This window comes from Thermobia domestica, chromosome 2, assembly GCF_964235325.1.
Source record: "Thermobia domestica chromosome 2, izTheDome1.hap1.1, whole genome shotgun sequence".
NCBI classification, from domain to species: domain Eukaryota; kingdom Metazoa; phylum Arthropoda; class Insecta; order Zygentoma; family Lepismatidae; genus Thermobia; species Thermobia domestica.
In genome coordinates this window covers 309393427-309420684 of record NC_137455.1, presented here as the reverse complement: position 1 = coordinate 309420684, position 27258 = coordinate 309393427, and the positions used below count along the sequence as shown (strand labels likewise).

Here is a 27258-nt window from a genome sequence, read left to right as displayed (position 1 = left end):
ATTTTGGTCTTCGTGTCAATGGCGTTTTTAATTCCTCATAGCAACTTCTTTTTTCAGCCCCTGCAAAAGCTACGTCACTCACTTCAACATTCAACACCGCTTTCATTCGCTGTGGTGCATCTTTCTTAAAGTTAGAATGCAATTTTCAAACATATTCACTTCCAATATAGCCGAAAATCCAGAAAATATTAGAGCACCAGCTTTCTCCTTACCCTTCAATAGCTCCGGAACGGTTGCGATCGAGGGTTTTTCTCTCTAATGGGTTTAATTGTACACAAAACACTTCGTTTGAGCATAAAATCGTCCACAATTTCGTGTCATACTAGAATCGGTTCCCTTGTCAGTGTTTATCCATAAAGATATTCTACAAAGTGACAAGAATACCCAACCTACACCGTGTGTGTGGGGTTTCACGTTGATATCCCATTTCCTTCAAAATTCTTCACTCCACAATTTCATTCATTATTATGATAATCTTTCTCTCAGTGTCGGTTCATAATCGTGGGTCATTAAACTTAAAAAGGAGAAGAAATCTTAATACACAACATAATAATACAAAATTTCCCAGACAACCAAATCAGTTTAAAACAATTTTTGTTTCTTCTGTCTCGCTACCTTTTATTTTATCAAACACTTTCTGCTCTGCTCACTGTTGCAACTTTTCAATATTAATTTTTACATCCTGCCAAAACAACCGCATGAAACTCATTATTTACTGCAAATTAAACCTACACAATTCACACGCAATATATATATCGATGGTAAGCATAAAATGTTGTCAACCTGAGTGAAACAGCAAAATAGTAATAAACACTATGTTTAACTTCCACGAAAACATGTCTGGTATGCGTAAAGCAGTAACAATTTTCCAAAGAAAGGATATTGTGTTTCCCGTGCAAAATTTGCAAGGAACGAGGAGCATTGCCCTGAAATCCATGATTATTACAAAACCTGTAACGTTTTGTGATTTGTTGATTTGCATGCAGGCCAATACATGAAAATACTTATGAAGTCAATACGTTACATATACACTAAATCAATATAGGACATAGAGTACTTTTACTGTATTTGGCTGACTTCATCCATGAGATGTTGATACCTAAGTCTTACTTAATCTTCCAAATCAAATCTGATACTAATCACAACATACTAATATAAGATTTATCTAGCATCCCAGTTTAGGACATATAATTATTTCTTAAAGCCAGTGACTTATCCACACATCTCTCACATCCAACTAAATTTTCTTAACCATCTGCCAACTATATATCAAAACATCATTCTGAGTACTCATGAATCTGCACACACCCACATAAACATACATTTCAATTACAACTTCAAGAAGAAAATTGCATGCTATTTCTAAATTATTATATTATTATTATCATTATTATATTTTCTGACCTGCTCCTCTGTTCCATACATTTTTGACACTATTGATATAAGTGATAGTATTGTAGCTAATAATGCCATCTGGTAATAAAGGTAACATAACTTAATAAAACATGGATTGAAAATGAATGTTATTTATTTGTTATTACATTCAGCTGTTTTAAATTCTTAAAGAAATCCGCTATTTTGCAAGGTAACAAGACTAGCCAGGGTATTTGTAAATCCTGAATTATAGGTACAAGAGACTTCATTATGCACATAGTCATCTCTTATATCTTCGTATTCGTCATTCACATTAGGACCACCAACTAAAGCACCATACAAAATATGTCCGTTTGGTTCAGGACTACATAATTGCTTTGTGTCGCAAGGATTTGGGAGATCTGGACAAGAGCTGAAATATAATGACAGAGCAAGTAAGAATTTTTAATTCAACATACAAAGCACCTACATTGTAATCACAAAATATGAATGAAATATATACGGAACCTCGTTTTTATCAAGTAACTGATGTACATACTGTTTTTAAAGCTTCGATTAATCAGTTACACATGACTTGTTCAGTGCAATGCATTATTGTTAATCAACATAATATTATCATATACAGGAACAACGTTTGGAATGTCACAAATTGCGATTGATTGGATGTATGAGGATGTGATTTAGGTGTTTAAGCACTGCTAGGTGAAAAATCTTCTCAACTTGCTCATATTAAAATTGGATATGCAGTCTTCTTTAAGACAATAGATACTTTCTTTTATCAATACTTTCCCTTATCAATGAAGTAAAAACAAGTAGATTTCAAAAATTCGGTTTCCATAATAAGCAGGAAGTTTCATCGTTTAATTTAAATTTTCCCCTTCTTATAAATGCCAAATATTACTGATAGGCGAAGAAGTTTCAAAAAATGCTTTCTAGCATTCTATTTTTCAGTGGATATGGCCATTTTAATATCTTAAAATTTACCCCAAAGCGTAGCTGTTTCATTTTCACGTAGAAGATAAAAAGTTGTTTTACATCATATGAACATCTTCAGACTTTCAAGTTTCTTCGTGTTTGAATTTTTGATCTGAATTTTCATCTATTATTTTGTCGTTGTTGATTAATAATCCTTATTGATAGAAACCAGTCTCCAACGCTACTATTGTTGTTTCTATCTGGTATCCAAATCGGTTTGGACTTTAAAACATTTCCATCGAATTTTGTTTGAAATTTTAAAAACATATATGAGAAGGTAAGAGTACCTATAATACATGTTTTGTTTTCAAGAAACATACTCAATATTGTACATTCTATTCACCTGAACAATCCATAATGGTCCAATATTAAGCATGAACACAGACAGCATAACAACATCACTTCCTGATTTTCAATTCGTAGTAAAAAGTGCAGTGTGTTAGAATTACAACGTCAAGTGATAATTTAAAAACAGTTTTGTTAATACATTCCTTTTTCAGTTACCCTTGTAGAAGGGTTTTGATGTAATAACTTACGCTGGTCTATGATGACAGTGAGTTGGTGGATTTTCTCCGTATCCAACCACGTAGCTTCTCCCTGCGTCTCCTAGAGCGTAGTCAATTTGTTGTTTAGCAAATTGTCTGTAAACATCTGGATTTATTCCAAGATTGGCAACCTACAATAAAATTTAAATATACGTATAAATATTTGAGTGTATTATAAAGATATTTATAATACCGAACACTAAATTTGATTTCGTAGTAATGAAAAATAAGATGTAGTTATCTCTATAAGAATTGTGTTTTACAAGTTTCCACCATGTGTGTAAAAGAATTCAAACTGCGCACTAGCCAGATTGCAGATTTGTAAGAGTGTATACCTCCATTCATGGTTCCCATTTTTGAGACAAACTTGTTAATATGGTGGTAAAGAAGTCATGTAAGGAGTTCTAGTTCTGCTAAATATTGCGATATCACAAATATTACTCAAACAAGTATACTGTCTTATTTGGTGATGTTTTAGTTTTCATTTTCAGCCCCAAGATTAAATGGAACGAGCAATTACAGTTTAATCTGAAATCCGAACGTTTGCGATGCTTTTGATGCTCTTCTAACGAGAATCAAGACACCACATGAACCAAATATCCTAGATAAGTGAGCAGGGCTAACTGCACAGTCTTGTGGCATTATATTAACAATATCATTTTTAATAATGGCAGTTAGGTATAAAAGAGCAGTACAACGTTTCTTTGACAACAATTATTAAGTATACAAAACATATTTAAAAATCAAAATATAACGAACAATTAGCAAATATTTTACCACAACAGCATTGTTTAATTACAGTCTAGTATAATGCAGGGAACACGGTTTACATTAAAACAAACAATCATTGACCTTACGATACCATGAAATTTAAAATCAATGTGGTGGAAGAATTTTCTGTCATTGATTTGACATAATGCAACAGAGAAACCCTTGCATTATAGTGCATCTCAAAATCGGATTAGTATTTCTCATGATTTGACAATACATTATGTAACCATATTTCTCTCAATTTTATTGAACGATTCAAACATGAAAATATTCACTATATGTGTAATGTTTAGAAAATGGAACGCACCGTAATTGCGATTTCTTTGGAATAGGAAATACCAGTTCTATGAAATGCAAACAACAGATAATGAAACTACACTGTTTCTTAGGATTACCAAATTTCTTGTTATTGATGCCTTAGTTTTCTTTCTTCGTTTAATTATCGCTAAAAGACTGAAACTACCGTTTCTGTCACTGCAGTAAAATGCTTGTTTTTTTTCCGCTGCAAAGAAACAAACAAAGGAAAGCAGGTGATTGCTATAGTTTCTAGTTTTACATTCCACGTTTACTCCTTGTATGCTAAAGGAGACGGACAATTTCAGATAGTGAATGATAATGAAATAATTGGTCTAATGGAAATGGTGGAGAAAACAAAACACTATAAGAAACTCCTCGGTCACAATGTTGTATAAGCTCTCTTGATCTGAGATCGAATAAGTAACCTATTAAGTTCCAAAGTTGGTCGTCAGTTTCTAGCAAAATTTTGAAAATTTACCGGCAACATTTCATTTGCAAAGTTGGCAGTAAACCATAGTCGGCAGAGCTTGTAGTAACTGTCTAAACGATAAGGACATCGTTGTAAGCGTCTCCTTAAAGTTCTCCACACAGACGATTGCACTGTAACTACAGATTTAGTCTTTGCAAAATATAAAAGACAAAAAGTTTTCAGCTCATTATAGTGATCGCGAGGACTCGTGAAGCCTGGCCTAGATTTACCAATTTCGCCACCCAATAGAACGCGAGGGTGTGTCCCAGTCGTCAACTCTTCATCCATAAATGGGGGGCCGCGGTGGCTCAGTGGTGGAGCGTTCACCTCTAGTGCTAGGGGTCTCGGGTTCAAACCCTGCTCCCGCCAAGTGAACTTTGTGGTGGACAAACACCGTGTGCGTGGGTTTTCTCGGGGTTCTCCCGTTTCCTCCCACTTTTCATCATTCCACCATTTCATTCATTACTCATCATCACCGTCTCCTGTAGCCTAACCGGCATAACCGTGGGACGTAAAACTCAAAAATTTCATTTCTCTCCATCCATAAAATTCTGCCAATGTCGTTTCTCGTTCCACACGGAGAATATCCCCTGAGGGTACAATGTTATCAGATTGCCGCTAAGTTTCGTTTTGTTCGTATTGTTGTGGTCGTTATTTTATATTTTTGTTTTTTTAATTATTGCTACCATTTAATTCTAATAACTGTTATAGTTCTTTGAATGACCGGGATGTTTTTTTTTTTTGTGTGTGTGTGTGGTTCGTTTCCCATGTTTTCTAAGCTTGGCAGCGTTGTTGATGCCCTTTTGCTGTTTCACTTTTTCTCAAGTGTGCGTTCGAAGGCAGCTCCACGAATTGTGCCGAATTCTTCCGATGCATTATACGTGAGGGAAAGCAGTTCTGTGATAAGTGTAGAGCCCAGTCTTCACGAATTGTCGCGGTCACTATAGTTGCCGTCTTTGCTACTAGCGCTCTCTCACAGCAGATAGGGGAAACAGAGCATGCGCATGCGTATGTACAAAACTGTTTGTTGATTTATTATTTATAATTGTAAGTTAATTATAAAAAATACTACAAAGGCTTAAAACCGCGATATTCATTTTGAAACACTTGTATTATTAGCGTTTAACGAAAACATAACAATCTATATATTTCATTCACCTGAAAAAAAATATTATAACCAAGCGTAAATCCTCATGCGCATAGCAGTTCTCACGAAAATTGATAAAAACAAGTTTCTTTTTTTTTTTGTAAAATGTATGCTGTACGATAATCACATCATCTATTCAGAAAATATATATTAATCAAACATTTCATTATGACTGTAGTGCATATTAGATTAATCAGATATAGCCCATAATTATAATAACTCCTCAACTTTATTTTTTTGTTTAAATATACAGGTTCAAAAATCTATATTATAAAATTGAAAATGACTATGTTTGTGGCTCTTAATCTCTTGAAGCGCCTGACCGATCTTGATCAAATTTTCAACGTAAATGCCGTTCTGCCTGGGAGTGTTTTTAGCTATTCACTTTGACGGTAGAACTTAGGGGAGAAGAGATAGAAAAAGATAAATAAAACTTAATAACTCTTGAACCACCCGACCGATCTCGATCAAACTTTCAACATACATAAGGTTCGGGCCTGGGATGTTTCTTCATTTCACTTTTACAGTGCAACGAAGGGGAGAGGGACTGGGAAATATATGTAAAAAAGTAGAAATAAAAGTGACATTCTTTGTGACTTTATCACGCTTAAACCACCCGACCGATCTTTAAAATATTCAGCATAGATGAGGTTTGGATCTGAGGTGGTCTTTATCATATCACTTTAACGTTAAAACTTAGGGGAGGGGGAAGGGACAAATATATAAAAATAAATGAAGCTTCATAACTCTTGAGCCACCAGACCTATCTTGATCAAACTTTCAACATAGATAAGGTTCGGTCCTGGGATGTTTTCGTTATTTCACTTTTACGGTGTAACCTAGGGGAGGGGGAGGAGGAGATATATATGAGAAGAAGAATAAAAATAAAAGTGACCATCTTTGTGACTCCATTACGCTTTAACCATAGGACCGATATTAATCAAATTTTCAATATGGATGAAGTTCGGACCTTTCGGTGGTTTTTATCATATCACTTTGACGGTAGACCTTAGGGGGGAGGGGAGAGGACAGATATATAAAAAATAATATAACTTAATAACTCTTGATTCTTGAACCACCCAATCGATCTCGGTTAAATTTTCAACATAGATGACGTTCGGGCTTGGGATAATTTTTATCATTTAACTTTGACTGTGCAGCGTAGAGGAGGGGGGGGGGAGTCGGATATATATGTAAAAAATAAAAATGAAAGTGACTCTCTATGTGACTTCATTCTTGAACCACCTGACCGATCTCGATCAAAGTTTCGACATAGATGAGGTTAGGGCCTGGGATGGTATTTATCTATTCACTTTGACGATAGATCTTAGAGGAGGAGGTAGGAGGGGGAGATATATAAAAATAAATAAAACTTAATAACTCTTGAACCACCGGACCGATCTCGATCAAAATTTCAACTTAGATTAAGTTCGAACATGAGATGATTTTTCATCACTTTCACATGAGATGATTCACTTTCACGATGTAATTTAAAGGAGAGGAAAGATATTTACAAATCATCGAAAATGACCGATATTAGTATCGAGTCTATAGTTTTTGAGGTCGATGAGATGAAGAGTGACCCCCTGATGACATTTAAATCCAAATTCAGCCCCGAAAAAATAGTAAAAGTCTGGGAGGGGAGGGATATATATATATATATATATATATATATATATATATATATATATATATATATATATATATATATATATATATATATATATATATATATATATATATATTAATCATATATATATATATATAATCAAAATGACCAATAGCAGTGTCGAATTCATACTTTTTGCGTCGCTGAGATAAACAATGATACTTCCGATGCCGTGGCAAGCAAAATGGGGAAGAGAGGAGATATATAAAAATCATCGAAAATGACCAATATCAAGGAGCGCTTTAGTAATAGTAAAAAGTGACTGACTAACGAAATATGTTACTATTTTTTCTTAATTTAACCCAGCGAAGCGGGTAATTGATGGTAGTAAGACATATATCAATCGATGGATGAAATCGAGATAAATAAAATTACATGGTTGAAGGCGAATTCTTATGCGCAGTTTTCGAGAAAATCGAAAGAAACGAATTCTTATAGCTCTAAAAACTATGCTGTTCTTTATCAATCTGGTTCAATTAATATGATTTATTCTGCTGTGTAGGTTTTTAAATTATTAATTTATTTACTGAATAAGAGAAATACACTACTTGTAATCAATGTGCCACCAAGAGTATCAATGGTGATAGCAAAATGAAGTCAAAGCTGAATTTATAATTATAAAAATAAAAGTGACTATGTTTGGTACTTTATCTCTTGAACCACACAACCGATCCTGATCAAATTTTCAGCATACATTATGCTCGGGTCTGGGATGTTTTTTTTATCATTTCACTTTCAAGTGCAACTTAGGGAAGGGGGATGGGAGAGATATTTAAAAATGATCGAAAATGACCGATATTTGCATCGAATCCATAGTTTTTTGGGGTCGCTCAGACACTTCCGATGCCGGTTTAATCCAAACTCAGCCCCGACGAAGAGTAACGCTTCTGCTGCAGTTTAAATAAAAAATCAGACCTTTATGTTCAAAATGAAATGTATTCTCCTGGTGCGAAGTTCTGGTATTCTGCTAGTTCCTGCTAAAAGTGATAATTATGTTCCTTGAAATGGGAAAGAGAGGAATGACGTTATTACATAAGAGTTACTTACTTCTAAACAAACGAAAGCAGCACAAGTGGCGAGATGTAGAGATCCCCATTCACCCAAGAAGACCATTCCCTTTGGAGTTCTCTGTTGATCGTTCACCATGTTATCACAAAAGTCTTGCGATCTGTTTAAATACCTCTCTTCTCCAGTTATTTGGGCTAAAAGAATCTTAGAAGACAATTCGCTTAGATTACAACACAACATTTTAATTAAACACAAATATATTCACAATATTCGAGTACTAATACACGATTGAACTTTAGGCCAGTGAGTGTTGCTCCATTTCCACCCTTCTCATGAAGTCAATTATTGTAATTCAATTGACGTATACAAAAAATTCTTCAGAAAAAAGTACAGGGAAATTGACTATTCTGCACTGATCGCTAAGATACAAGGTGATTGTTATAAGTTCGGAAAACAAAATGATGAGATTTAATTGTGTGTGCTAAAATTCTTTTTACCGCATTGTTAAGAATTTTAAATGAGTTTCAAAATAATCTTAGGTGATTTATCTTTTAAAAAAATGAACTTGCTGTCTCGATTTTGATCAATTTGAGTAGAGAATACATATACATCATTCATGTTATTGTTCTATGAACGAATTCCTGCGAGTTGTGATATAAAGAAAATAACTAATACTATCCAGAAAACAAAACCTTCTATCATGTGCCAAAGCATTGTAATCAGAATTACTAATGATTGTGTAGAAGTTGTATGATGTCACAATTGGCCTTGGCGCCATCAAACACTCACTGGATGATTCATATCTTGCTCTAAGTGTCACACTCAGTCTTAGACTAATTTTGCAAACATACCTATTACATTTTCTTTAATACATGCAGCAATATAAAATTTAGTTCATACTTAGTAGAGTAGCTATTACAAACACTATCTTGAGCGAAACTCCAATATAAAGTTGACTGTAACGCAAGATCTATTGAAGTACTTTTCAGTACAGAATTGTGTTGTTTACCTAACACTTGTAGGTTACGTACATGCAACATGAACAAATAGATTCTATTTGATTGAGTGATGAGCCTAACCTCTATCTCAGACGCCCTCGCTTTGGTCAAATTGCTCAGTTGTGATAAATAAATGAGGTAGTGTAGTGTTACCGAACAATTCTTCTGGTATATAAATTTTTATTTACTAAGAATGAAGATAATTGTTTCACATTACGACTACAGTATATCTCTCTTTTCGCTAGTGAGTATAGGGGAAGGTACGATGTAATTTAGGCGAGGAGTCAAATCAGGGGCGGACCCAGGGTGGCGGATCGGGGCGATCAGACCCCTGACAATAGGATTTTTTTATTTTAAAAATAAAACCTATGCTAAGAATTTTCACCTTTGTATCATAAATATAAAATAAAACCTAAAATAGGAAGGTCTTACTTTTTTTTTTTTTTAATTTGCGTTGACTGGTCTAGCTCTCTTATATGTCCATCGCGAAATCAATGTCCATGTTGAGAAACTGGTAGATAAATTCGACAACGCAAGCTGGAATATATGTTTTGTAAAGTGTCGTATGACAGGAACCGATTCTTTTGTGCATTTCCTTTCTTTATTCAAAACTGTTTATTTTGTATTTCCAAGAACCAAATCTGTAGTAAGCTTTAGTAATTACACATATTCTTCCTGTGAATCAATCGTGTTGTTATTGCATTTGTAAAAATAGTTATTACACATACTTCTTCTGTGAACTAATAGTATTGTTATTGCATTTGTAAAAAATATTTATTTCAAAAGTTGTAATTCACATAGGTTAGTCGTGTATTTTACATGCAAGTACAATTGAAAATAGCAAGGAAAAGAATTAAGTAATACAAACTAGCGTATGAATATAAATTTAAAATGTCTTGATTAAAAAGGAATTCGCATTCTTATTATTATTATTATTGTACCTTTTTTTTCTTTGCAATACACTCTTACCTTGATTTGACTTCGAACGACCCCTCCGCAAACATTCAACCTGGATACGCCCATGAGTCAAATCGAGAGTTTCTATTTGATCAGATATCTTAGTAACTAAAACCTGCAAAATTTTTCTAAGTAAACTGGTCCCAAATGAAATGAATTTGTAACTAGGTGAATTAGGCAACTAGGCGAATAGCGTGAATTCAACGAAAGAAACAATATTTGTTTATACTAGATGTAAAACTTTCTAATACTACATACCTAAAACTCAGATAATAATTTTATTAATAATAAAAACATTTGAAGTAGGGTTTCTCTACAAAGTTTGTTGATATATGGATATTCTGCACACATCCTACCTGTATACCATTGACTTTGTTGTCACTGCCAAGTACGAATGGCCTGTAATCTAGTTCATATTCATCATACAGCTGCTGAGCTGTGTCTAAGTAGGTCTCGTTATTAGTGGCTTTATAAAGCCAAATAGCTCCCCACACAAGCTCATCTTCGAAACCAGATGATCTGTAAATGTAATTATATTAATATTAGTGTGTATGGTTTGGATAGTTAGGAACAGCTGTTGTCAGAACCAATGTCTCTAGAGAGCAATTACATGATTGACATAGTGAATTGTATGTTGCTAACATTTTGTATTTTTGTTATTAGTAACTAATAATTGGACTCTTGTCTGTTCCAACTTTCACCAAATATTGCTGGTTTCTTCTTATATTATTGTCTTATACAAAATTTGTTACATTTTCCTTAATCTACGCTATGATCAAGTGCTACGTTTATAGAATAACTCTGTAAAGATGTCTCTATCATATCTATCTTCGTAGGTTTCATTTTACTATTCTGCGTAAAGGAAAACTGTTTCCTTGCAGCTTTGGAAACACATAATCCATCATTACTGTAAACCATTTGTTCCATCTAAGTCTTCGGCCTGTGAATGATCGAAGAACGACACATCAAAATGCGTGCAAATGTAAACAATCTGATCTGTACTCCTAAACCAGACCTGTACAAGAAACTTGTAATTAGGTTAATATGTCGCTAAACAAGCGGTTACACAATTAAAATATTAATGCGCAAACCTAAACATGGTTACCACCACTTGTCCTATTTGGAAATGTTTAAATTCAAATTATACCATTTTTAAGCTGCATTTAATCTTTAGATTAGTTTTAAATCCACTAATTGTCTGCACAATTTAATACTCGATAGCAGATGTAGCGACATCTATTTTCGAGACTGTTTATTTAATTAGGATTATTATGATATACAGTTTGAGACGTTTTCCGTCTATTATTAGGACGATGTTCAAGAAGACGTTTCACAAAGTAAAGTCCGGGTAGGAAATTTCTTGTCCACGAGCTTTAAAGTCTTATAACTTCAAATATACGTATAATGCCCACCTATGTACTAATAACCAATCGAAAGAGCATTCTTTAAAGTTTTATTTACGTCATTGCAGGTTCCGTTGTGACTCACCAGGTGGCAGGGTGATAACAGTTTGCAAAATGGCGAATAAGCAACAGAAAACATTTTGTATGATCTAATATATGAAGACAGAATCCGATACCACCATGCAGCGTGCGTTCCGAAGACTGTATAACATACAACCACCATCTCACCAAAGGATTTAGCGATGATATCGACAGTTTAAGGACACAGGCTGGCTCTGTAAAGGAATAAGCTCCGAACGACCACCTGTCTCGGAGGAAACAGTGGAGAACTTGAACGTGTATGGGCTAAGCTTGACTACCGCATAGGTGTGTGTCGTGTAACACAAGAAGCACACACAGAATATTTGTAATGATGCGTAAGAAACTTGAAAATTTGCTTTTTCAAATGATTTATCTATCATTATTTTGTATGTAATACTTTGTGAACATTCATATAAACCCCGATGAATCATTTGTAATAATTCTGTACACTAAGTTTTTGTATGCTATGAATACGAGGAACCCGGAAGTATGTCCAGTATAGATTGTTCAAAAAGAAATAAAAATTTAAATGTATTCTAAAAGAAAAATATAAAATTGCTCAAGAAGTAACAAAAGATTGATTAAACTCTTTCTGTTTACAGTTTTTAACACAGAAGATCATGATTTTGTCATAAACCAAAGACTCAGATGATTTTAAGACTAGCATCTTTTTCAGATTATTTTAAAAACTGTAAAATCGTCTTAACCTCTAGAAACCATCTCCGATGCTGTTGTCTGATAGATGACTCAGGAACTCTTTTGTGCAAAGCATTGAAGGAAGATGATACTTTAGGAGTGAATTGGTCTTTCATCCACTGTCCTAAATGTTTTCGCTCCTGTTTAACAAGATAACAGTGAGGTGATAAATTTTAATTTAGAAATGTGTTTTCTTTCCTAATTTAAATTCAATAAAATAAATTGTGATTTCAATTACATTTTACTTACGCATAGAAATTGGCAGCATTTGTAATGGAATCTGTATATTTTGCTTGGAAATTGAGAGCAAATTCGTAAAGTTGTTCAGCGTGACTCACTAGTTCGTCTGCGTAGGTGCTATTTACATCCCGGAAGACAATGGAGGTAGCAGCCAATGCAGCTGCAGTTTCACCAGCCAGATCAGAACCTTTAGAAAGAGAACAAAATAGCAAATTTTCAGTCAATGAAATAAATTACCTGAAATTCTTATGTTAAACAATGCATTAGTATGAGAAATCTAGAATTCCTTTTTCTTTAGATAAGAATGGACTATGTAAATTGAGGGAAATTTAGACTTAACCAATTTCCTTCGAATAATTTCGATTTTGTATTCGATATGTGGTATTTGTGGAACTATGCTGCATATATTTGGCGTTCTTTCACATGGCGTTCATTCTAAAAGAAACTTGCCATTTTGTAATTGTCTTTTGGAAATAATACGAATAGATGAACATAGGCCTAAGTGTCAATTTTCCTACTGCTTTCAATGTATATAGTCCTGCGTTCGATTCCCGGTGGAGAATATTTGGATGTATTACGAAGTTCGGATTTCATCATAAGCTATTGATGGTTTACTGACACACGACGACCTCTGTAGATAGCAAAACTATGAACCGATCACTACCGTTCGTTACACTGAGAAAAACCCGTTCTCGGGACAGCGGTATATTGTGCAAATATACGGAATCCTTTTGCTTACTACAGAAATCAGTACGGATCATACGCTATCTGTATGCTACATAGGCACTACCCTTAAATGTTACTTTATACCGTTACAGGATGTCTGATGTATTGTATGTTACCTTCGTCAGCTATGTTATATACGTCCATTTGTATGTGAGATCGTGACCGCCTATATTGTTTCACACGGAAAGTATGCAATTAAACTCCTACACAGAAAGTATTATAAAATATGCGTTTTCAGTTATATGTTTGCTGTACGTTAAGTCCAAAAACTACAGGATTTACAAATGTTAAATAGGATTTTACGTGCGCCACATACATTTTTTCTCAGTGTATCCACGGCTCAATGCTGACTACATTTGCATAAATAAATAAGCAAATAAACACATTTCCAATTAAAATGAAAGTTATGAAGGTTTGAAATTAATTAGATTGAAAAATTTTCTTTTGCTCCTTTGTAGTAAGCTGAAGTATATTATCCAGAAATATATATATATATATATATATATATATATATATATATATATATATATATATATATATATATATATATATATATATATATATATATATATATATATCCAGAAATATATATGTTCCAAAAGTATATTTACACTCGAATAGTCTATTTGGCCTCTATCCACGGAAAACAATAAATTAATTTTAGTACCTGGGTGTTCCTCGTCAATTTTGAAAGCTGGTCGCGCCATAGTCATTTCTTCTGGTCGTCCCCAATACGCATGATCACTCGTTCCATTTCCAACTTGGCCATAGAAAACATGGGGTTCCACGTGGCATTTGATGAAGTAATCGGTACCCCATTTCAAAGCATCCATTGCATATTCAAGTTGCTCTGTAAAGGAAAAGAAAGCTTTGTGTAATGAGGATTGTTACGAAAGAGTACTTTCCTTGGAATGCATTCATGTATAAGAAATGTATCAATGGAACATATCTTTATTTAATATCGAAGCAGTAGAGCTGTCTGAAATTCAGCTTTCATGGAAAGATCTCCATGTTTTGTAGAGTAAGGATTTTCCATTTTTTTTAATTTCGAGAGACAGTAGGACAGTCAAAAATATGATCATGAAAAAAAAGTCGAACACGAGATTTTAAGGGATTCATATATTTCATGGCACCTAAATTCCATAAAAGGGATTTATGGATGTCTGTCCGTTTTAATGTATGTATGCTCGTTTGGATGTCATATGATTAAGGTATTTAGACCAAATTTTAAACTAAGATTTTTATAAGTTTTCAGTTTTTTTTTCTTTCGAATTTGCATGTCTGAACTGTACTACGATAAGCTTTCATACCCAGCACGTTTGGCATTTCCTTAAATTAAGTATTGTGTTCTTTCTATTTGTTCTGACCAAAATAAATATTTTTTGTATTTGAGTCATTCAGTTGCAAATTGGCTTTTGTCCTTTTACAACAAATCCCGGAAAACTGATGAACACTGTTATATTGATGTTTTGTAGAACTAGAAATATTTAAGAGGTAGTACATCACATGGACACACTCTAATAAATCCGGATCTTCAAAACATACAAATGCTACAACTTTTGTGAGTTTTGTCGGATTTCTGTAAATTATAAAAGAAGACGTTTTGGAACAATTCATATAGATATGATTTTCATAAGCCATTGTGACATCAGTAAGTCCTCTTTGAAAGTTCAATAATTGGCCAGTGCATCATATTGTCTTTTCAATAGAAACTTGGAAAAGGTGGCCAAACTCCTGCTGTCTGCAGAGGGCCCATTGAGACTATAGCTACACTACTGGGAGTAGACATTCTACTCTAGAGGATGAGTTTTGTCCGCCGATTATCTGAAAACATGGTAGGCTCAACCAATTTTGTTCATATTCCATAAACAAACGTTAATAATATTATAATATTCTTCTAGAGCCAATTTTATGCAATATATCACAAGGTTTAATTTATAACTATTCTTTGGTCGAGTTTTTTCAGACGCTTTATTTAAAAAAATGCTCAGACAAATTTGTTCAGTTTTCATAAATATTTTAAAATCACTATATTGTGGTTTAAGCCATTTTACCTTAAAATATCCACAGAAGTAGTTTATTCTGGGGATAAGTTTTTTTCGGGCAGTTTATTCACAAAAATATACTAAGCCAATTTTGTGCATATTTTTAAAAAAAATACCTCAATAACCCTGACGCAAGTTCTTTCTGAAAAATGTTCATCAAAGGATAGTTTATTTTTGGATTGAGCTTATTCAGACGATTGTCTAAAATTTACTCAGCCGATTTTGCTCCTGTTACACAAACGAACAGAATAATAACCCTCAATATGGCATTGGCCTACGACATTTCAAATGAAAAATCAAGAGAGAGGAATTTAGTCATGGGGACGAGACTTCCTCGAAGTTTCCCCCGAATACCCCTGTCATAATTGTGTTCATATGTCATAAACAAATGTTATAGCAATTACTGCAGCATGACTTGATTTAATTAATAACTGCAGCATGAATAAACTAAATGGAAGTAAAAAAGTTTAGTGCGGGTGTCCGTATCGTTTACCGTAAACTTATAGACTGTTTTACTTACTACTATTACTATTATTCATGAACTCTTCTTTTGAATGAAATAAAATGAAATTTTATAGTTTTATGTCCCACTATTACATCGTGCAGTCTAAAGAAGACAGTGATGATGGAAATAGTGAAATGGTGAAATTAGTAAAATGACAGGAAATGGGAGAATCCCAAGGGAACCCACGCACACAGTGTTGGTTCACCACAACCTGCACTTGGCGCGAGTTGGAATCGAACCAAGGACCACACTTACTCAGTAGCGGTTTCTGACGTAGGGCTACCGGGCTACAGCACGCTTCCTATGTTTGTGTATTTGTGTTAGTCTAATTTTAGTTCAAAAAATTTTCATCTATTCATTTGTTTAAACTGTTCGTTAATTAACAAAATACGATCTTGTTTTTCGAGCGTGGAGCGCGCGATTATCAGCGCCCTCAGCAGTGTGAAAGTTGTACTAACGAACCGAGCGGGCTGTACTGAATGGAGCCCGCTTGAACTATACAAGCCTACCCAACAAATATATCTCTAGAAAAAATAAACGAATTAAATGATCGAAAAATGGTTCTACATCCACTCATACCAAACTTCTTAATATTGTGTATTTGAGATCGACGGGAAGAACCCAGCACATTCCTCCTGATGATTACAGATCGTATACCGAGACGAGAAACAGTAAAATGCATTGTAAAGTGATAGCAATAGTTCGTACAGTGAGAAGTGAAAATCGTACTAACATTCATCGGGCCATCTACGTCCCACACGCTACCAAAAGGGAAGTTGGTAAAACTTCTGCACAAGGAATGAGAGCAGGAACAAAAGCCTCTTGTGTAAAATTTTTAAAACTTGTGTCAGGAGCATTGAACCACCCTTTGCTTCATCGGCCTTCGAGAACTTGTTTTGTATCACCTACACACAGTATATTATAAACATTATAAAATACCTCTTTTTAAGAGATGCAGTTTGGCTCTCAAAAATTAGTAGCGTGTCACATTTTGCTGTAAAAGCGCTGCTTGGTACTCAATCTAAATATATACCTTTATATAATGTGCTATGGAATAATACAAAATACATACGTATCTGTCATGTTTGAATATGTTATAATGATTTTATGCATATTACTCCTTGTAAAACAGAAAGTGAAATTTGCTTGTATTACATGTACTATAATTAATAATGTATTTACGGCAATAAATAGTAAAATGTATACAAAAACAACTGTGGAGCAAAATGTACTTTGAAGCATAAAAATCAAGTAATAATAAATTTAAAATTGAGAGACCCTACCAACACGTAAATGTTAGTTAAAACCACCAGCACAATTAAGGGTTTTATATGTGATTTTTTCAGGTAACATTGCAACCAATATTATATTCAAAGGTGTATTTATATATATTAACAACTAACTTGCTTACCTGTAGAAACATAAGCATCTTTATTAGAAAGAATACCCCAGCTGAGGAATGTAACTGTGAAAGCCATAGGAAAGCCAAACTTGACTAAATCGCCAGCTGAAAATACAATAATCATCCCTTGATTAGATCATCCCTTAATCATCATCCCTTATTACGAGAAATCATTTTGAGAACACTTTACTATTCAAAATTTTGTTGGGATAATTAGAGAATAAACATAATCAAATACAATCTTCTATTTTTGAAATTTTAAAACCATTAGACCTTGGAAAAAAATATTAAGAACATTTATTTGCAATAATGCTGTTAGAAACTTCGTTGGAAATATTTCCTAAAGTAGACGGCTAATGGACAACAACGGAAAAAGAAATCTTGCTACAGGAATACTGGAAGCAAATAATTGAAACAATATTTTCATTGTTGTACACAAAACATGAAAACGTTCTTAACATCGTTCTTAATTTTCTGAGTTTCCAGTTTGAATTGTTACGTAAAAATGCACGTTATGTGCTTTTAAAATGTCAGAAATGAAATGAAGTATGTGAGCCACAAATCAGTTGGTAGACCCTGTTCCTCTAAGGGCTGTTGTGCGAGCTTTTTATGCAGGCAATTGTTTCAGATTTAAGATTCAGATCGTACACTTGTAAAAATGTATATAATTGTGAATGTTAATATTGTTGCAATATTCCATTTCCAAGGAAATAAAAGACACACATCCAGCTGTAGACGTAAAGCAAATAAAGTTAATATTTCTGTGATCGATTTTGATTGAATTGTGTTTTCTCGCTTCGCTATTAAATGAGTTGCTAAGTGTTGGAATATAAAAGGGCACAAAGTGCTTGTTAAATGGACACTGGCTGTTGCTAAGGAAAGTAGGTGATATTATGTGCAAATATGATGGAAGATAATATTAGTTGTTGTCATATAGATTGGATTTTGGAGTTCCGCGGTGATAGTGATAGATTGAACATCGCAGAAAGTGAGCTGCCGAAGAGGAAGTGGATAAAGTGAAAGACATTCATTAGATATCATTTACACTCATTACATCTAAACACGAAAACATCTATACACACTTTCAAACATTTTACACACAATCATTTCATCTATATTTCACTTTTTCCAATATTTTCACCCCGAACAACTGGGTAACTGGCCCTCTTCTTCCCGTTGGAACTCCTTCCCGATTATGACATTATATACCTAACTAAGACTATACAATTACTACCTGGATTTGACTTATTGCTTCTATATATATCATAACGTAACTGACGAACATTTTATACTTAAAAACATTTTAATACTATATATAACAGGAAAAACGACTTTGAAGTCGACCAGAAAAAATGCAAATGGCGGCTTACGCCATTTGCAAAAATAGTTACAATTTCAAGAAAGACATTTCAATTTTCATACATTTTTAGCATACTAGGCAAATAATGCTGATGCTTATATTTAAAACACCGATAGTTGGTGATTGAAGACAAGACAAGACAAGATTGGATTTGTATTCTTAGATTTGGATATGAGTTCTAGATGCCCAGAACGAGATTTATGGTGATTAAGATATGTCATGATAAACAGATGTTGTACTTGAAGAAGTGAATTCAATTGTATCAGTGCAGATTAGGAATAAAGTGGCTAAATGCGATATATAGTTTTTTGGTGTAAAGAAGTACTAGGTTAACTTTGATTTAGTATCCCTATAAGAAAAGCTAACATATTTGGCGCAGTCTGGTTTTTATAAGTACCTACAAGCTTGCATAATGTCTATGATTCCCAATTTTCCACCGTTTAATGCAGAAACAGATCAGCTACAATCGTATTTGGATCGATTCGAACATTTGTGCATAGCGTCACAAATTCCAGAAGAAAGGAAAGTTTCTACATTATTTACAGTTATTGGTGCAGAAGCGTATGAACAATTATGTAACATCTGTTGGCCGGTCTCGCCCGCAGAAAAGTCATATGCCGAGATTAAAGAAGAAATGAAAAAATATTATGCAGCAAAAGTAAACATTATTTCTGAAAGGTATCAATTTCGTACGTTAAAGCAAAAATCATATCAGTCTGTTAAGAGTTTTGTTCTGGATTTAAAAAAATCAATCGTCCTTTTGTGATTACAAGTGCTGTTTGGATGAAAATTTGAGGGACCAGTTCGTTTTTGGAATTACTGATGAGTCAATTCGAAGGAAATTGTTAAATACCAAAGACTTAACTTTCCAAAAAGCAACAGAAATTGCGGTCAACATGGAATCAACAGAAAATCAATTAAGATTATACAAGCACGATCAAGATAATACAGTAAGTACAGTGCATCAGAATAGGAAACGATTCTCTACTGGTAAAGAAAGGAAGGCTTCAAGTGCAAGTACAAGTTCAGGTTCTCCCCAAACAACACCACCTACTTCACCAAGTCGCTGTCTTTACTGTAACTTACATCACAGGAAAGGAGTTTGCCCAGCATGGGGAAAGCAATGTTTAAAGTGTGGTAGATGGAATCATTTTGCCTTAGCATGCCGATATGATACTTTTCAGTCCCAAAAGTATAAAATGCACGGACTGGTTGTAGAAGAAGATCAGACACAGAAGCAGAGAGATAATTCAGCACAGCAGGAGCAGGAAGATTTATTCAATATGGTCAGCTTCATGAATTTGGATGTGGGCGTTGATAGCATGGATAATAATCGGTCGTTCTCTGCCAAGGAATCTGAAGATGGATTCTCAGATATATTATTTTATGATCAGCAGGACGATAAAAAACCTCACGATGCAGAAATTAACGACGAAGGTTTAAATAAGACACCAGAGGAAAACCAACAAGCATTCGGGTATTCTTATCCAGAACAACAGTTGGGTAATTCCATGGATATAGGCATAATAGAGGAAAAGAGAATGACTTTCCCGAAAAAAGTTAAAACTAGCTGGACGAATTGGTTCAATAGAAGAATAGATCGAGATTATAGTAAAACTGGTATGACGAATAGGAAGTACAGAGATGGGGAGCAGACAAGTAGGGAGAAGACACAACAAGTAGAGAAGCAAGATGAACTTATTCAGCGGCTGATTAGACAACAAGCTTACATGCAAGAGCAAATTGACTTTCTGATGAATAGTTGGTACCGGATTAAACATCACAAAAAGCATAAGATTGCGAAGGAAAAGGAATTTAATTCCGATCATTACTTTGGTTCGGTTAATTTTTAAACAGATTGATGTTCGTTTCGTTTTTTAGTTCGGATTGCATTACAGGTTCTGTTTTTTGTACCGGGGGAAGAATGTTGGAATATAAAAGGGCACAAAGTGCTTGTTAAATGGACACTGGCTGTTGCTAAGGAAAGTAGGTGATATTATGTGCAAATATGATGGAAGATAAGATTAGTTGTTGTCATATAGATTGGATTTGTATGGTGATTAAGATATGTCATGATAAACAGATGTTGTACTTGAAGAAGTGAATTCAATTGTATCAGTGCAGATTAGGAATAAAGTGGCTAAATGCGATATATAGTTTTTTGGTGTAAAGAAGTACTAGGTTAACTTTGATTTAGTATCCCTATAAGAAAAGCTAACACTAAGTAATATAGTCTACATGTCCTTGTGAATCTAAAATGTCCTTTTCTTAAAAGTCTGTCATAGAGTAATCCTAGTCTAGACAACAAGTTACTGTCCTAGTAATGCCCAAGAAAAACGGACCAATAAAATTCAAGGGGATAATTATGATTTTCCTCTTTGTGGCTTTAGTGTATCTAAAAGCAATGCAATACCGTCATAGTATCCGCCAGTAAGATCTTCTCCATTTTCTCCTTGATCACCTAAGGCAGAATCTCCTCTCCAGGAGATACGGTTATTGGCTGGAAGCTTCCCTGATCTTTGGGCCTCATAGAACAAGTATGAGAGACCCAAGACCTCTCCGTAGTCATACTGCGCAGCTACAAAACAACAGATATATTAGAAAATTAGAATCACGGGTGGCAATTATGATACAATTGTCAGTGATGCTTAATCACTAAGAACAAACTATTCCAGAAACAAATAAAGAACGTCTCTTTCTCTCTCTCTCTCACACACACACACACACATACACAGAAACAAACGTACACATAGACAGAATATAAGAACTGTTTTTAATGTAGGCTAATTTAATGCTATTATACAGATGCAATGCTCCAATGCCAGACCAATTCAGGTGTGACTTGTAAAACATCTCGATGATCTTTATCATCTCGCCTAGCCTGCTTAATCTCCTGACTTGAACATATTGAACACCTATGACCAGTTTTAGATAAGCGGGTCAAGCACATATTTTCTCCTTTACAATTACTGATGCAATTTAGAACTGCACTTAGCGAAAATCTCTATTTCTCTGGAAATAATTCACGAGTTGTATGCCTCAATTTCGTGAAGAACACATTTTTAGTACAGTCTAACGTCATATTAATAAGATAAAATACATTTTGTTAAGATACTTCTATATTTTAGTGACCCCATATAGAATATAGTGTCATACAAAATTTTAGAAAGTATTATAATTTCAAAATGCCTTCAGAAGATATTTTGGATGTGCATAATGGGGATTGAGTAGCACCTGATAGAGAGTTTGTTCATCAGAAAACATTTAAATACATGCTTTCATGTTATTCAGACCATTGCACCGTTAAGTCAACTTGGTGACCTGTATACATATACCAACTAATATATTTTTCATCACACTTATTTCGCCTTTGGTGCAATAGGTCTCTGGTTCGACACTAAGCCATGCGAGTTTATCGGAGATAATGTCGTGTTCATATTTTTGGGGAGTACATTTCTAGTTATTTTTCACTATTTGATTTCGTGCACTCACCTTCAAATTTTTCTCTATTATCCGCCCTTTATTTCTTTCATTTTGTAAGAAAGAATTCCTACACATGGAACTGGACTTCATATAATTTTGAAAGGTACTTTAATCGTCTTACTTAAAACCTTGAAAGTAAAATATAGAAAAAAGTTATTACCAGTAAAGTGACTACAAAAAGTCAAGAAGACACAGAGGAAAGCTGGCTTCCACATGGCATTTCACAATAGACCACTGTAACATCTGGTCTATTTATAAATGTCGGCTGCATCCTAATTACCTGAATAAATGTCTCTTTCCTCACCTATTCAAGTTTAATTAGAAACATATTTACGAAGCAAATGCCGCAGAAAAGATGTCTTAAAAATTGCACAATTGCTAAAACATATTAGAATTAATTGTTGACATTGTAAACAAAAAATAAAAACGATCAAGGAAATTACATCTGTCACAAATACAAATGTGATGAACAAGATTATTGTTTTTCCTTCGTAATATATACCTTTCATGACTCATACAATTAGTTTTAAGTGCTTATAGTTATGCTAGAAAAGCGTACTCTATGAACTGTATTACACTAATAGAAATAAGATTATTACTCCTAGCAACAGCCAGAATCAAGTATAAATTTGTGAATGGAATGAGTCATATGGTATATTTAATAATCTAGCATGTCTTTCACATTTCATAAAAAATAATGATTCATGCTCATTCATGGGCGGATCTATGACGGACTCCTGGGAGGAGGCAGCGGTGGTAATGCAATGTTTTCACTACGGAGAAACTCAACTTCAGGATTGTCATCTTTATTCTCCCTCACAAGAAAAGTATATTGTTTCACTTGTAAATTATTATCACTTATTATGTTTTTGACAAAAAGCAAGAAATAAATCCTATTTCACATGAGTAAGGCTTCCGTATTTTTAGATTTATACCCTATGAACTCTGAAAATTTACATTGGTCATAGTTATGCACTATCTTTCTGCCGAAATATGAATTAATTCAATCGTAGGTCGAAATAAAACTGTTTGAAATCAATCAAATTTCCTGTCTTGTAGTTTATTGCAATCGCAGTGGAAATGTATCTATTTCATGATGAGTTTGGATTTGCATTCGCGGTTCAGGATAACTTCACAGAATTGAAGGACATCTGGACAGCGCTTAGTTTAGACATTATGAGTAACAGCAAGGTGCCATCAGTATGAGTACTTCAGCTTCTTGGTGTAATTCAATTCCAGCGAGGTCAGTCCCCAATATATACTTCCCGTGTGGTTCTAGAATGGTTCGCATAGCAGTCTGAAATTGATTTGATTGACTGGCCTCCTCGTGGCGCAAACCTCGATCCCATAGAAAATATATGGGCAGAGGTGAATTGTAGTCGAAGGGACTGGCCTGAGGCAGATCCAAGAACTCTGGATGACCTGTGACGACTTATTTCCGAGGCATGGCTGGAGGTGGGAGAAGAAGATTGTTCAGAAGGATCTTGGACACAATATTAGTGTCCCTAGCTTAACTTCAGAAACACCCCTTTTTTAGGCTACCTAAACTTTTCTGAAAATATTTCTAAGAGTGAGCATTCCTTGTATCATATTTTTGTGCAATTCTACTAAGGAAAAGTCTCTGTAGGACTTGAACTCAAGACTTGATGATTAAGTATTCCGTGCTCTTCCAGTGAACTAACATGAACCCACAAACCCATTCTGGTTAAACATGACTTTGAATTTCCTTTGTTCGATAACAATGATACTAATATCCGTTGCAGATGGTATTAAAGTTGGGATATTATGAAACACCGAAGTTTCGATGTAGCAAACGTTTGCACACATTTAAACAACCAATGATAATGAAAATATTTGAATTTACTTCCATTACTAAATTAGTCAAAGTGTGGTTTTATATGGTTTCTTTCCTACAACCCTGTCAAATTCACATGTAATGTTTCATATGTTTGAATATGGGATGGTAAATTCCCAAATTCGGAAACTTCGTTATTCTAAAATCCGGAAATTTCTATACTCTGAGATTCGGAAATTGAACTAATGATTTCCAAATGCCATATACTCGGCCATCACTCAAGATATGTTACAAAACCTCAGGTTGTAAATGAAAGAGAAAATATAAATATGTCATCAGTAAAAGAAATATAAAGTTAATCTACACTTAGGAGAAACATTCCACATCAGACTTACGCTCAAGTATTCTACTTAACATGTTACCTTTCGACAACCAACGAACTTCGTTATGGAAAAGTAACCTTTTATGTTCAGAACTGGTCTTCACACAAAGCCTTAAAGAGACGAGTATTTAGAGCACTTGACTTAACAATTTAACAACCTTAACAGCCAATGATAATGCTTTCTTAAGATTCTCTGGTAAAGATTTTGCAGCTAAGAACGCGAAGCTAACATTGCTGGAGCTCCATTAGTATATACGCGCTTCTAAAACTCTGTCCCAAGACACATTACTGATAGCAATAAAGGCATCAGAACGTGTGAATGATGCCCTCAACGTTTTAGAAAATAATATTTCTTTCATTAACATTCTTTCATTTACGAACCGACAGTGCACTATATGTCCATTGAATCATACTGAGATATGTCCATTGAATCATCACAGTGCAGGGCAAACAATGGTGATTCTTTTTACCTTTTCAACTACCTGGCCTTTTAAATCTAAAGTCATTTCACTAATTCTATGTTTCATAATATTATCTGAAAGCGATATTTTGTCAATTTTTACGGCTTTCTTCCCCAATCAATAATAAGATATTATTCTCTTTGGTTATAAGAAGAGCAAGTTAATATAATGTTTCCTTCAAGTTCTCATTTTGTTCGTGAAATATTCTAGAGGAATCCAACTTCATACATTTAAGCGAGTTTAATTTTACAATAAAAATCTTCAGATATGTCTTTTAGGCCTTGATGTATTGTTGAAAAATGCTGTTCGAATCAGAATGAGTGAAGAGCATCTCTCTAAGCCAGAGTATGACTCACAACACAGTGTGATAGTTGAATACGATCTTTCTCAATGAATGTAAAACCATCCCTAATGTAATCTTCATTATACAATCTTCTCTTAGAACTGGAAAATACAATTTCACTTCATTTATACACTGACGCAAACGAGAAGTTAAAAGTCAATACAACATTCACATCACAAAATTAACTTTTCAGATTAGAACACCTGTCTGGAAAATGAATAAAACTAACAATAGCTCGTGAAAGGTTCCAATATTGCAGATATAAACAGTTTCCATTAGGTTTATTATTCAGAAGCACAATAGCGACTATTGAAACAAGAAAGAAAGAGCTCATTATCAATCGATTACTAATCACCTTTAAACTAAGTGATGTAGGCTTTTCGTATATTAATTGTTAACAACAGTTCCAAAAATAAATACTAAATGTTGTACTGCTCTCTTTCTGATTGTTCACAACTCTTCATTTTAACAATCAGAATATTTTCTTGTTTACTTATCGAGAGTTGTCGGTGTCTTCGGAAGTACTAAAAATTTAAAAGTGACGTTTAAAGAATTCAAAAGTGAATTACAAGGAGCGAAGAATGGATACTAAATTATTATTTTCTTTACGGTTATTTAGCTTAGAAATAAAGTAAATGTTATAATAATGAGACGTTGAAGCAAATATCGTACAAACACAAGAGCAGTAGTTCTAACTATTCAATAAGAACTGTGATTTCATAATAATAATAATAATAATAATAATAATAATAATAATAATAATAATAATAATAATAATAATAATAATAATAATAATAATATACTAAAATGGTATGTAGAGTTCTTGATACAAGCATATATAATCTCATGAGAACATGATATTCTTATTATTATTCAAGATTTGAGAATTCATAGTTGTATCTACTACGCTATCACTCGAGTCCAAATAGAGTTTAAATCTGAGTTAAACGGAATAGCAAGTGACACTATTTATCAAGACGACCCCCAAAACTATGAATTCGACAGTAATACCGAACGCTTTCTATCATTTTTATGTATTACCTTCCCATTTCCCGTAGATGCGCTAGAGAGCTTACCTCAACAGTACTCTTTCCCAGACTGTAAGTAATATGGGTACGAAGTTTGGTTAAAATTACTCCAAGCATGGTGGAGTTATGTTGGAACACACACACATAAACACACACACACACACACACACACACACACACATATATATATATATATATATATATATATATATATATATATATGAGAGAAATAGAGAGACGGTCACCACTTCCATATACAAAAGCATTTCAGAGTATTGAACTGAAAACCACTGTAAAGAAGTTCTGTTCTGCCTGCCTTAATAAAGCACAATTCATTCTGTTAGTGACCTGTTGGGATCGTGATTTTTTTTTTTTTTTTGAAGGTTTGAGGCTAGTAAGCTATCCTGGTGATACTAGCATGTTCTGTTTTCACTTCTGAGTATACACTGTGGCCCAAAAGTAGGTATACAGTACCGTACTGCATTTTATATAATTTCTTATCGTTATCCACCAGGTAGACTTAGCTTCTTTATTATTTGTTCTTAATGTGTTTTTACTTACATCTTAAGTTCAGAAGAACCGAAGCCAATAAACCCATAAACTAGAATATTATACTTGATCAATGCAGGGATGTATACCTACTTTTGGGCCAATGACAAATAGCTGTAGATAAGTACACTACATACCTTATTTATTACTATTACACTGTTTTCTTAATTTGTATTTAACACTTATGTCTTGAAATGTTTATTTGAATAATTATATATATATATATATATATATATATATATATATATATATATATATATATATATATATATATATATATATATATATATGATTAATTTTATGCAATTTTTTATGCATTGTGGAAAATAGCATTACATGCTAAAAAGTTTGTCCCAAACGCAAATCGAACTCACGATTTAGAGTTCCGCAGTTTATCACTGAGCTAACATGATCACTCTGGCCGAACTTCTTCTGACGAAATATAACTGAATTTCCGAGACAATGATATTCATATCTGTTGTAAATCCTGTTTTTTTATCTTTTGTCTTTCTTATTTTATTATGCATGCCAGAACTATGTTCGCTGTCT

At 33.8% G+C, this 27258-nt stretch overlaps 1 protein-coding gene across 1 annotated transcript; it reads right to left on the bottom strand.

Annotated features, from left to right (window-relative positions):
• Window positions 1-1552: 1552 nt before the first annotated feature.
• On the bottom strand, window positions 1553-24363 carry LOC145679478 (endoglucanase A-like). The gene is made up of 9 exons (XM_081750057.1): window positions 24342-24363; window positions 21082-21246; window positions 17318-17413; window positions 14024-14206; window positions 12640-12817; window positions 10567-10729; window positions 8295-8459; window positions 2886-3025; window positions 1553-1786 (listed from the first exon to the last, which is right to left on the bottom strand). Exons 1-9 carry the CDS (start codon window positions 24361-24363, stop codon window positions 1561-1563), a joined length of 1338 nt encoding a protein of 445 aa, XP_081606183.1. The 3' UTR covers window positions 1553-1560.
• Window positions 24364-27258: the final 2895 nt, after the last annotated feature.

What these genes read in the sequence shown, in the direction of transcription:
- LOC145679478 (XM_081750057.1), bottom strand. Translation starts at nt 24,363, where the DNA reads ATGTTAAGTAGAATACTTGAGC. An exon ending in AATGCTGCCAATTTCTATGC is followed by an intron (nt 10,730 to 12,639) that starts GTAAGTAAAATG and finishes TTACATTTACAG; the next exon opens with ATCATCTGGTTTCGAAGATG. An exon ending in CACTGTCATCATAGACCAGC is followed by an intron (nt 1,787 to 2,885) that starts GTAAGTTATTAC and finishes ATTATATTTCAG; the next exon opens with CTCTTGTCCAGATCTCCCAA.